The sequence below is a fragment of the Oncorhynchus nerka genome, linkage group LG20, assembly GCF_034236695.1.
Source record: "Oncorhynchus nerka isolate Pitt River linkage group LG20, Oner_Uvic_2.0, whole genome shotgun sequence".
Classification (NCBI taxonomy): domain Eukaryota; kingdom Metazoa; phylum Chordata; class Actinopteri; order Salmoniformes; family Salmonidae; genus Oncorhynchus; species Oncorhynchus nerka.
In genome coordinates this window covers 54637387-54648742 of record NC_088415.1, presented here as the reverse complement: position 1 = coordinate 54648742, position 11356 = coordinate 54637387, and the positions used below count along the sequence as shown (strand labels likewise).

The window sequence follows — 11356 nt, the reverse complement described above, 5'->3', positions numbered from 1 at the left end:
AAACTGTCAATCAACATAGGTTGGGTGAGCTAGCGAACAGATTGGGTGCGGCGCAAACATAAAAAATGTAGGGAGAGCTGAAAGAGTGCGACCGGGCTCCACGTATTTGACTGGTTTATTTATGACACCGCCCCCGGTTAGAGGGTAATTAAGTTGCTCAAGAGTTAGTACATACAGGAACTTTATTCAAACACACGGAGGAAGATGAACATGGGGATGGTGCTGTAATGGACACAAACTGAGAGATAATGAATATGCTATACAGGAGATAAATGCACTCGCCTGAATAGATATAGCCAGATAGGCCAATTTGACCCCCTCAATAATATACCATGATGAATTTGATGGATTGGAAATAACTTTCCCACAAAAGCTACTGGCTTTCTGTGGCTTTACACTACACAGTACTACTCAATTCCTAATTTTATTATGCTTTTGGTTTGGCCCGGTCCTCAGAGGCCATGGTTTGTGAAGGGGAAAAAAGTTGAGTAACGCTTGAAAGGGAAATGAAGCAATAGCTTCTCTGTAACAAATAAAGAAGTACAGTCATATTTAACATGGTAAATTCACATAAAGTATATAGAAAATTATGTTTTTCAAATGGAGAAAGTTTCTATTGCAAGGTGATGAGATGTGTATCTCAAGTGTAAACAGTTTCTCAAAGCTAGTGATAATTGGTAATGGTCATATTGGGCTCAATTTGTTGAGTTCAAAGACAACTTTGGTAGTATTACAAACTTTGAAACAACTGGTTTCTAGTAGGCTACATAATTAGAAACGGCCTGTTTCTCTGAACCTCAGGCAGTAGGCTCGAGAACACCGTTCCCTCACCAGTCAAAGGCAGACAGACTCTGACCAGCAGCAGCAACCTATCCTCCTTATTTACAGTGCATTCGGAAAGTATTCAGACCCCTTCACTTTTTCCACATTTTGTTACGTTAACAGCAATATTCTAAAATGGATGAAAAAAAAAAAGATCCTCAATCTACACACAATACCCCATAATGACAACGTGAAGAGGTTTTTAGAAATATTTGCAAATAAAACAGATTTAGGGGTTTCCGAATGCACCAAGATTGAATTGTTTGGCCTGAATGCCAAGCGTCACGTCTGGAGGAGACCAGGCACCGTTCATCACCTGGCCAGTCAAGATCAAGGGAAAGATGAATGAAGCAAAGTACAGAGAGATCCTTGATGAAAACCTTCTCCAGCGCGCTCAGGACCTCAGACTGGGGGCGAAGGTTCACCTTCCAACAGGACAACGACCCTAAGCACCCAGCCAAGACGATGCAGGAGTGGCTTCAGGACAAGTCTCTGAATGTCCTTGGGTGGCCCAGCCAGAGCCGGGCTTGAACCCGATCAAACTTCTCTGGAGAGACCTGAAAATAGCTGTGCAGCGACGCTCCCCATCCAACCTGACAGAGCTTGAGAGGATCTGCTGAGAAGAATGGGAGAAACTCCCCAAATACAGGTGTGCCAAGCTTGTAGTGTCATATTGAAGAAGACTCGAGGCTGTAAAAGGCTGTAATCGCTGCCAAAAGTGCTTCAACAAACTACTGAGTAAAGGGTCTGAATACTTAAGTAAATGTGATACGTTTATATATATATATACATGTGTATATATATATATATATACATACACACATTTGCTAAAAAAAATCTAAAAACCTGTTTCTGCTTTGTCATTATGGGGTATTATGTGTAGATTGATGAGGGGGGGAAAAAACAATTTTATACATTTTATAAGACTGTTAACATAACAAAATGTGTAAAAAGTGAAGGGGTCTGAATACTTTCCGAACGCACTTTGTTTTAGAAAACACATTTGAAAGCCAAAATTGAGGGGGGGAAAGCACTCAATGTTTATGCAACCTAATAATCAACCCCTAAAAATACTTCCAGAACAACCTTTTATATATTTATTTTCAATTGAGAAAATCTATAACAGAAATCAGCCCACCCTACTCGTCATTGATAGGGATGTGACATTGATAGGGATGTGACATTGATAGGGATGTGACATTGATAGGGATGTGGCATTGATAGGGATGTGACATTGATAGGGATGTGGCATTGATAGGGATGTGACATCGATAGGGATGTGATATTGATAGGGATGTGGCATTGATAGGGATGTGACATTGATAGGGATGTGACATCGATAGGGATGTGACATCGATAGGGATGTGACATTGATAGGGATGTGACATTGATAGGGATGTGATATTGATAGGGATGTGACATTACACAGCAGAAAGTTGGTTTATTTCTTTATTATCCGATTTATTCTTGATTTCAATATGGAAGGGAAACCATGTACTGGTGTTTGTATATACCGTTTCTTGATGAGTAAAATGTATTCTAATACAGGGTGTTGACCCTGGAACCCCAAAAAATATGTAAAACAAAGCTGCACTGCTATGGCTAACCAAAAAGGACTGGTTTTGAAAGTTGGATCATCAAATCCATTGAGGCTTCAAATGTTTTCTTAAACTATATATTTTTTTAAACATTTAAAGCAACTGGGAAATGTCCATGGCAGGCATTGTTGTTACACATTGGGAGAGAGAGTCAGCTTTGGCAGTGCCTCTTTGACACAGAGAAGAGTCTCGGAAGTGACCTGTCTTGAAGCCTGACTGGTTAGGGTCAAGAAGATCATTCTGAGAGAGATAACGAGCAAGTTCATCAGAGGCAGCACACAAGTGTTTTTGGAAAGAAAAGAAAGTTCAATCGTTTTTGACATCAGATGAGTCGGGAGTGTTGGTTTCTTGAGGAGGGAGAAACTCTGGCCATTTTGAAGTCAGAGGGGACACAGCCAGTCGTCAGGGATGAGTTGATGAGGGAAGTGAGAAGGTCTCCAGAGATGGTTTGGAGAGGGGATGGGGTCGAGCGGGCAGGTTGTTGGGCGGCCAGACCTCACTAGTCGCAGGATGTCACCTGAAGAGAGAGGGGAGAAAGAGGTCTCTGCTTCAAGATATCGCTGCTTCATTCACATTGAAGGCTTACTGTGCTTTTGTTTTGAATTCAGGATTCAGATTTGGGAACAGACTGTAATGACAACCTCTCAGAAAGCAAGGTAATCTACCCTGAAAGGGTTGTCTCTGTTGTCTGGAACTTCTAGTGACGGTTAGTGTTAGTTTATTAACTCCCTCTGTATCTGATGTAGGAAAAAACAGGGATTTTGGGACTCACTGGGATTTTCAAAAGGTCTCCAAGACCATCGCCAAAGCCATCCCCACGCTTCACTGTTGATAAGGTAGTAAAGTTGTCACTCTCTGGTGTTCTTTGTAACAGTATCAATGTACAATCAAACGAATGTTTATAGTAACCCTGTGCTCTAAATATGTCAGGACCCTCTTACTGAGTACAAGGAACTCTCTGCCAGCAATGACAGCCTCTCAGACTTCACCACAATTAAGGTAAGATTTTGTATACTTACATTTACGTATAAATGTAAATACATTTGATTTCATATAATTATGTTTTAGAAAATTACTATTTTTGTTGTAGGAAAATCTCTCTGCACAAAGAGAACTCTCAGCCAGCAATGGTAGTTTTTCCGACACTACAACCACCAGCAAAGTGAGTCTTGCACCTTATTTTACCTACACCTACGTTTATCATCACTTTGTTAACCCACCAATGTGCCTTGTATGTTTACTGAGTATATATTTTTGACACAGGAGAAAAAAGGAGGGTTTGCAGGAATCTTCAGGAGAACTCCAAAACCTTTCGAGCAACAGGTAATTACAGTCATGTAACATGAGCATTAGCATGTAGCATTAGCAACTGTAGCCAACTGATACATGTTACTATGCAGTTTACAACCCAGAACAGAAAACAATGTACACAACTGATACATGTTACTATGCAGTTTACACCCAGAACAGAAAACAATGTACACAACTGATACATGTTACTATGCAGTTTACACCCAGAACAGAAAACAATGTACACAACTGATACATGTTACTATGCAGTTTACACCCAGAACAGAAACAATGTACACAACTGATACATGTTACTATGCAGTTTACACCCAGAACAGAAAACAATGTACACAACATGTCATGTTGACACGTCCTATCTTTCTCTCTCTATTAGGACAGTATGGACACAGAGCCACCTGTGAGAGGTAGTCAGCTGAAGCGCCGTCGGACAATCAAGAAGAAGAGACGGGTGAGTGATCAGTTATTTAGGTGATTCGACCCATGATTGACCTATGATTTCAGAGATTTCACTCACGTCGCTACTCAATACAATTACTTGTCTGGTCCCAGTTGGTTTTGAGGCCATACTTTTGTTATGTACTTTGAATGATTTTGTTATTTTCATGTTGAATATTAAATCAAAGTTGCTTCTCAGGTTGTGTCATTCCAAGTGAAAAGAACTCTCCCGAGGATTCCAAAACGTACTGCTGCTCGGGTATTGATATTTCTTCTTGCGTTCCTCAACCCCTCCAACTCAGTCCATCACTTAATGCCCTTCTATGTAAAATAGTTTGTAATACAGTAGTAGTAAAATACATGCTGTGGTTTTCTGATTTCTCCCTCAGGACTCTGATAAGGAGCCTATCATTGAGGAGGCTGTGGAGCTGCAAGGGCTGGCCCCACTGCAGGTCAGCTATAGAACATGTGTATCATGCACACTGGCGCTTTATATGTTGCCTGTGTCCGGTGGTCTGATGTGTGTCTGTCTGTTCCAGGAGAGCACAGTGGAGATCCAGCCTGTGGAGATGGCAGCATACCCCACTGATGGAGTCAACCTTTTGGAGTCTGAAGAGGTATCTGTGTGTCTGTCTGTCTGTCTCTCGGTATCTGTCACTCATTCACACTCTCTGATTTGGAGATGACTCTGACATGTTTTCTCATTGTTGTTTTTTTTCAGGAGAGCGACGGCCTGTTGGACTGGTGGAGATCAGTCGAAGGTGTGTTTCCACCTCAAACTATTTCTGTATGTCTGTGCGTGCGTGCATTTAAGTGGCTGAGGGAATATTTATGTGCTGGTGAATGTATGTGTTGGAGAAGTGTGACGACTCTTGTGTTGTGGGTTACCAGGTTGGGAGCAATGGAATGAAACATCCCATTTCCAAGAGGATGAAGCAGATATGTGAGTCATTCATCTCTCTGTGCCTTACGTTCAAGTTCAAAACGTTATTGTCCATTTTCTGTTGACATGGAAAGTTCATTGTAAAACGCCTCTGTCCCTCCCTCAGGGCGGTGGAGCAGGTGGCTGACCGTGTGTTCATGGCGGCTCGGCTGTTTGTGCGTCTCTTCAACCAGCGGGGAGCGTCACTGCAGGGCCGTATCCTGGAGCTGCTGGCCCAGGCCGACGCTGCCGACCAGTTCCACAAGAGGACGGTGACGGCCGCTGTAGGGGGTGGCGTGGCCAGCGTGTGTGGCAGTGTGGCCACCATCACCGGCCTCATCCTTGCCCCCTTCACCTTCGGAGCCTCCATCATCGTCACCGCTGTAGGCATCTCCGTGGCGACCGCTGGAAGCATCGCCTCGGCAACGGCCAACATCACTGATACAGTGCACTCCAACATGGACTGTAAGAAAGTGGAGAAGATGATTCAGGGCTACCAGGAGGAGATCAAAGACATCAGGGAGTGTATGGAGTTTGTACAGGTGGGTTACTGTTCTTTCTCTCTCGCTTACTCACTAACGGGCACACGCATGCATATTCACATCCTGTATACACATACACACTCCTCCCCCTCTGTCCCTCACGTGTCCTTTCTCTCTGTGTGTCTGCAGGAAGGTATGGAAGCTCTGCAGGAGGGGAACTTTGAAAAGTACACTGAGAGTGCAACCAAGAAGGCTCTGAACCACAACATTAAGCACGTGATGAAGGAGGGGGGGCGGGCCGGAAAGAAACTGATGATCAACACAGACAAGCTCATCAGCACCGTGCAGGTTCTAGGTGTGGCAGGGGGGGCCGCCAAAGCAGTTAAGGCCATCAGCGTTACCACGGGCGTTATGTCCGCTCTCTTCCTCGCACTTGACGTCTTCTTCCTCGCCAAGGATTCCCATGAGCTGCGCAAGGGCGCCAAGACAAAGTTCGCCTCCGAGATCCGAGAGATGTGCAAGGACCTGCAGGATGGGCTACTGGAGCTGAACAAGGTGAAAACCCAGTTGCAGAAAACCATGGATGGGATCGAGCTGGAAGAGTACGAGGAGGAGGAGGAAGTGGAGGTGGAAGTGGATGATGACCTAGAGTCAGACCCAGTTAAACTCGCTCAGCTGGAGCAAGAGCTGGACCAGTTAGAGGAGAAGTTGGACAAGAAGGTCCAGGAGGAACAGAAATGGAATAAAAGCAAGGAGGAGGCAGCTAAGAGTGAGGAAAGGGAAATGAAGGAGGAGAAGAATAGTAAAAAGAAGGATAGTAATAAAGAGGAGGGAAAGAAGGCGAGGCCTAAAAGTAAAACAATCGAGTTGGGTGAGACTGAGAAATTGGAGATGGAGAAAGAGCGGACGACTGAGAGGGGAGACACTAGTGGTAGTGTGAAAGGTGATACTAGCAGCGTTCAGAATAAAAAAGGGTCAGAGAAAGATAAAGGAATGGAGAGTAGAAACACCAATGAAAAAGGAAATGTTGAGGGCAAAAAAGAGAAAAGAAATGATAGAGGCAGTACGAATGAGGAGGGTGAAGAAAAGGCAAGAGAGACTGAAAAACAAAGAGGTAGAGGCAATAAAAATGAGCTGGCTGATACAAAGAAAGGGATTTCAAATGAAAATGTAGAGTCTGAAAGGGGGAAGAGTGAAAGATTGAAGGAACAAAAAGTAGCTGGATGGGAGACTAAGATGAGGGTGAGGGAAACTTCAGAAAGAGGAAACGCAAGCAGACATAGCATCAAGACTGACAATGAGCAAATCCCGAAGAGGAGTCCGAGGGAGAGAGGCAGTAGAGATGAAAGACCAGCGATTGCTCCAGGGAGAAGACGCAGTAAAGATCTGAAGTGTGGGAGCATAACTGAAACGGGTGAGATGGAGAGAACGAGTAAGACTGAAAGGGGTGGGGTAGAGAGGGGGATTAGGAACTGGAGAGCAGAGATGGATAGGGGAAGTCAAGATAAGCACAGTATTGACTTAAAGGGAGACTCAGAGAGGGGGAAGACAAAAGAGGAATCGGAGGTGAAAAGAACGAGTGGGGTTGAGAGAGGGACAGCTAAAGGGACCTCTAAGGAAGAAGGAGTGATGGAGAGAATGTCCAGGAGGGAGAACAAAGACAGGGAGTTGGGGTGTAAGAGGGAAAGAGCTGAGGAAAAGTGTGGGAGTAAGATTGAGAAAATGCAAAGAAAATTTGAAAGTGGTAGGGAGGGAGGCATCAGAAAGGAAGATGAGGAGGTTCATCAGTGTGAAAGGGACAGGAAGGAGGGTGATGTTGAAAGGAAAAGGAGAGATGGTGATGCTGAGCAGAAGCCTCTCCGCCAAGGCGCTCATCCACGCTCCAAAGCCATTTGCCAATTTTACATCTGATGCATTATTAACTGAGTACTTAAAGAAGTATTTTAAAAGGGATTAACCTAGTGTTTGGTTTTACATTATTTACTTGGGGACAAATTGAGACAAAGACAGTCATTGTGTTTTAAATATTTGATAGAGCAATGGAACTCCAATGTGCATTTTTATACACATTTTTCATGACAAAGAGATTTTTTTTAACTGTAAAGATTGTTGTATGAAAATTAATTTCTCGTGGACAGACATACATCAACAATTGTCTGGAAGGAATGGGATGTATGGAATAACAAGCAGCAGAAGTTCCGTTTTTTTTTTTTTTTTTGTCGCTGGTTATTTGGACAAGTCACAATTTCGCAGGTGTTAGCATGTTTAGAATTTCGGAAGTGAAGTGGACATTCGGCCATAACTTTCAAATATGGTGGAGCTCCTTGTTCCGCTCCTCATTCTGGCATCTCTTCCACCTCTTCACTTAACATGTGTGGACCTAGAATTGAATCGAGCACCTGACCAAATGCTGGGGACTTTAGTTCTCGGTTAACCAACATTATATGAACAAATCGTCCAAAAGCTGGTAACAATTCATACAGATGTCAATTAACTCCATAGGAAGAGCACTTTATAGAGCATTGGCTGATGCTCATTGGGCCGATTCTGACCCGAATTAAGCGCACATAAATGGAACGTAATTACTTTTTTATGCACTATTCTCTCTATGCGTATTCTGACCTAAACTTAAGCTAGAGAAAAGCATGGTATTCACCCGCTATTTGTTCGGGGTGGAGATCTAATAAAATGGAGGTGTGGCACAGGTGTGTTTATAGATCCTCCATATTCTGATTTTGCCTTAATTCCCTCATAATTCCACCACCTTTATGCAAAGGAAATCATGAATAAGGTTAGAACGAACCTGCCGGTTTCAAGTGGGAAAAGCATCTACTTAATTTTTTATATATATATATAAATAACAGCATTCTCCATGCACTGTAATACATACATTGATAAGAGCTATATAAGTGAGTAACCCGTTTGGAGAAAGGGATTGCAAATACACATAGCAATTGTTTTAGATCATTCATCGTTATGATCCCTGGAGAAGAACGTGAAACCAGTCATATGGAAGAAAACTGAAAATCATATCAACATGACATGTATTGCGGCACCTTTTCCAAAGTGAAGTAGGCTCTAAAGAGCTGTACCGTTATTCTGAATTTTAATTGTGCGCGTAAATGAAATTTGTAGATCCAAGCTATAGGCTTCTGTAGAGCTGAACCTGACGATTTGATGCATGCGCTTTCGAATGTTTTAATGGTATGCCCGGGCATTTCTACGTTTTATTTTGTATCATGTTAAATATGATCCACTATTGGGAACAACCACCAGTAATACCCACATACATTTACAACTGTCACTTTAATGTTCGTTTTTTTCTTCAATTTGTAGCTTCCATTTTGCATCCTTCCATTCCGTTTTACGTGTCTTTCCTTTGTCACGTCTGTGGAGTTGTTCCCGAGGGTCGCTAGCGTTAGTGGTTCATATTAGGCTAATGTTGTGCAATAATTTGGGACAAGTAGCCTATTTGAATCATTATGGAACTCAGACCACACGTAGCAGGTTAAACCTGGAGCCTGGCACACGGTTCACGACGACTGGAGCAGTCACACAGTTCCATGATGAGTGAGGAATAGGATATATATAATTATTGTTCATTCCTAATTGTGCACTTTTCCCCACCTTACAATATTTATTGGATTGAATATGACAACTTTCAGGGTGTATTTGTTTTATTCATAAATGCATTCTGTGCGTAAATGTTCTCCAAACCTATTTTTTTTAATGATTCATACATACTTTCTTAACCCCAAACTGTGTTTAAATAATCAGAGTATTTTTAAATCTACCAGTTGGTGCTGAAACGGAGACGAATATGCATATATTTAGATGGCTTTCTTTTATTGATCTCTATATTCTGAACCCATTCTCAATGTATTCTAGTCAGTCTGTTGACAGAATTTGAATTTTAAAAAAGGTACACAGTATTTAAAAGGGATGGCTTAAAATGAACGTAGGTTACTGAAAATCCTGTTGAAAGAAAACTGACCAGGAAGTGAGAGGGATTTCAGCAGTTGAATTAACCTTTTCATGGGTGAGTTCCAAATATCTTTAACGGTCCCCAGCGTGTTTTTTTTTATGCACGTGATGTGAGAATGCACTCACTAGCTTGGTTTCCAACCAATTGGCAACAGATGTTCATTCAAAAATCAGTATAAAGAAAATATGTGCATTTGCCCACCAGTAGCGTTTCTACCAAATGGACTTGTGGATAAAAATCAGTGCGTGATGACGTAGTGCAGACGAAATGTACTTTTTTTGCTTACGTTTACATTTACATTTACATTTAAGTCATTTAGCAGACGCTCTTATCCAGAGCGACTTACAAATTGGTGCGTTCCCCTTAAGACATCCAGTGGAACAGCCACTTTACAATAGTGCATCTAAATCTTTTAAGGGGGGTGAGAAGGATTACTTTATCCTATCCTAGGTATTCCTGAAAGAGGTGGGGTTTCAGGTGTCTCCGTAAGGTGTCTTACGTTTTCATGTACGGAATAAAAATCTAAAGTTCAATGCGTTTCCATTGCATTTTCTACTGTTGTGTTAAATAGCTCCATTGTGGCTACCTCGGTAGCTCTCGCTCACTAAACTCAACTTTATCGTAAATCATGGAGTTGCGAAGTGGCCCGTCTGGTTTGCTGACCAGACGGGCAACTTCGCTTTTCTAACTAACCAGCTAGCTATAGAGCTAACAAAAGGGCTAATGTTAACCCACTGAATGATATTTCCTAAACATGTTAAGTTGAAGCCATCCTTTTTTGTGTGTGAGTGAGTGAGAAGTTCAGTTTTTTTTTTGTCACTGGTTATTTGGACAAGTCACAATTTCGCAGGTGTTAGCATGTGAGTGAGCAGAAGAATGAATCTGGTGAAAATTTAGCCTAACATGGAATGTGATTATCTCAATACTGTGTGCATGGCAACACATGATGTCATGACACATTATTATGAGGTATAGTTAAGTTATCAGTTGTGTGTCTGTCTCTGTGTTATATCTTTATAGTGGCAGACACTTGAGCTAATTCCAGACCAGCTGATCAGCCTTCAAGGGGAACCCATCTTTAGCTTTTGTCAGGTCACACACAAGTTTACATACAGAGACGTGTTGTATATTTGTGTTCACCAGCCCAATCTAGTGACCACTATCCTCTGGACTCAGCCAGCCTAAACGGAGAGGTATACACATCACTGGGACATTGTTGTTTCTAGGGCTGTCCTGGACTAATCTTGGTCGACCGAAAATAGTCTGTTCTTTTGACCAAATGTTTGTACAATCAACTATATGCATTGAGCTTGTCTGATGCTTTAAAGTGACGGTTTGATGAAATAAGACACAAATGACTCAAGAGGGAGCCAGAGATCAAGATAACCAGAAGAAGAAAAACTTAACCTTATCCAACCATTCTCCTCCCGCTCCTGCTGGCTTTCGCAGATAATGCCATTACTCTCCTGAAGTTGTCGGTAATAGGCTACAAGAAGAGTCTGCAACTTTTCTCATGTGGAATTCAAATTTATCTTACCATTTCTACCGATCTGTGTGCCAGTTGTGGTTTTCATATGCACATTTTCATGAAATAGTTTAATTTAATTTATAACAGCCTAATGCCGTTTATATCTCTATCAGTGTGATGTGATTCATCAAAATTCTATCCAAATCTAAATGAAAATGATAAACCTAAAAAGTAACTTCTATTGTCATTGTTAACTATGTAAAAATAGCCTACATAAGGAGAAAATATCCTGATGAAAATAAATATCATATAAATATATCATATTGGCTGCAA

General features: G+C 41.9%; 1 protein-coding gene across 1 annotated transcript in view; it reads left to right on the top strand.

The window, feature by feature from the left end:
* The window catches only part of LOC115102792 (uncharacterized), a 32593-nt gene extending 22505 nt beyond the window's left edge, over positions 1 to 10088 (top strand). Inside the window, exons 22-34 of the mRNA XM_029623089.2 lie at positions 3029 to 3076; positions 3167 to 3256; positions 3351 to 3419; positions 3511 to 3582; positions 3684 to 3743; positions 4105 to 4179; positions 4366 to 4425; positions 4556 to 4618; positions 4706 to 4783; positions 4888 to 4927; positions 5058 to 5109; positions 5216 to 5630; positions 5760 to 10088. Coding sequence (XP_029478949.2) covers positions 3029 to 3076; positions 3167 to 3256; positions 3351 to 3419; positions 3511 to 3582; positions 3684 to 3743; positions 4105 to 4179; positions 4366 to 4425; positions 4556 to 4618; positions 4706 to 4783; positions 4888 to 4927; positions 5058 to 5109; positions 5216 to 5630; positions 5760 to 7481 — 2844 coding nt within the window. The 3' untranslated portion in view covers positions 7482 to 10088. The remainder of the gene's footprint in view (positions 1 to 3028; positions 3077 to 3166; positions 3257 to 3350; positions 3420 to 3510; positions 3583 to 3683; positions 3744 to 4104; positions 4180 to 4365; positions 4426 to 4555; positions 4619 to 4705; positions 4784 to 4887; positions 4928 to 5057; positions 5110 to 5215; positions 5631 to 5759) is intronic.
* The last annotated feature ends 1268 nt before the right edge of the window (positions 10089 to 11356 follow it).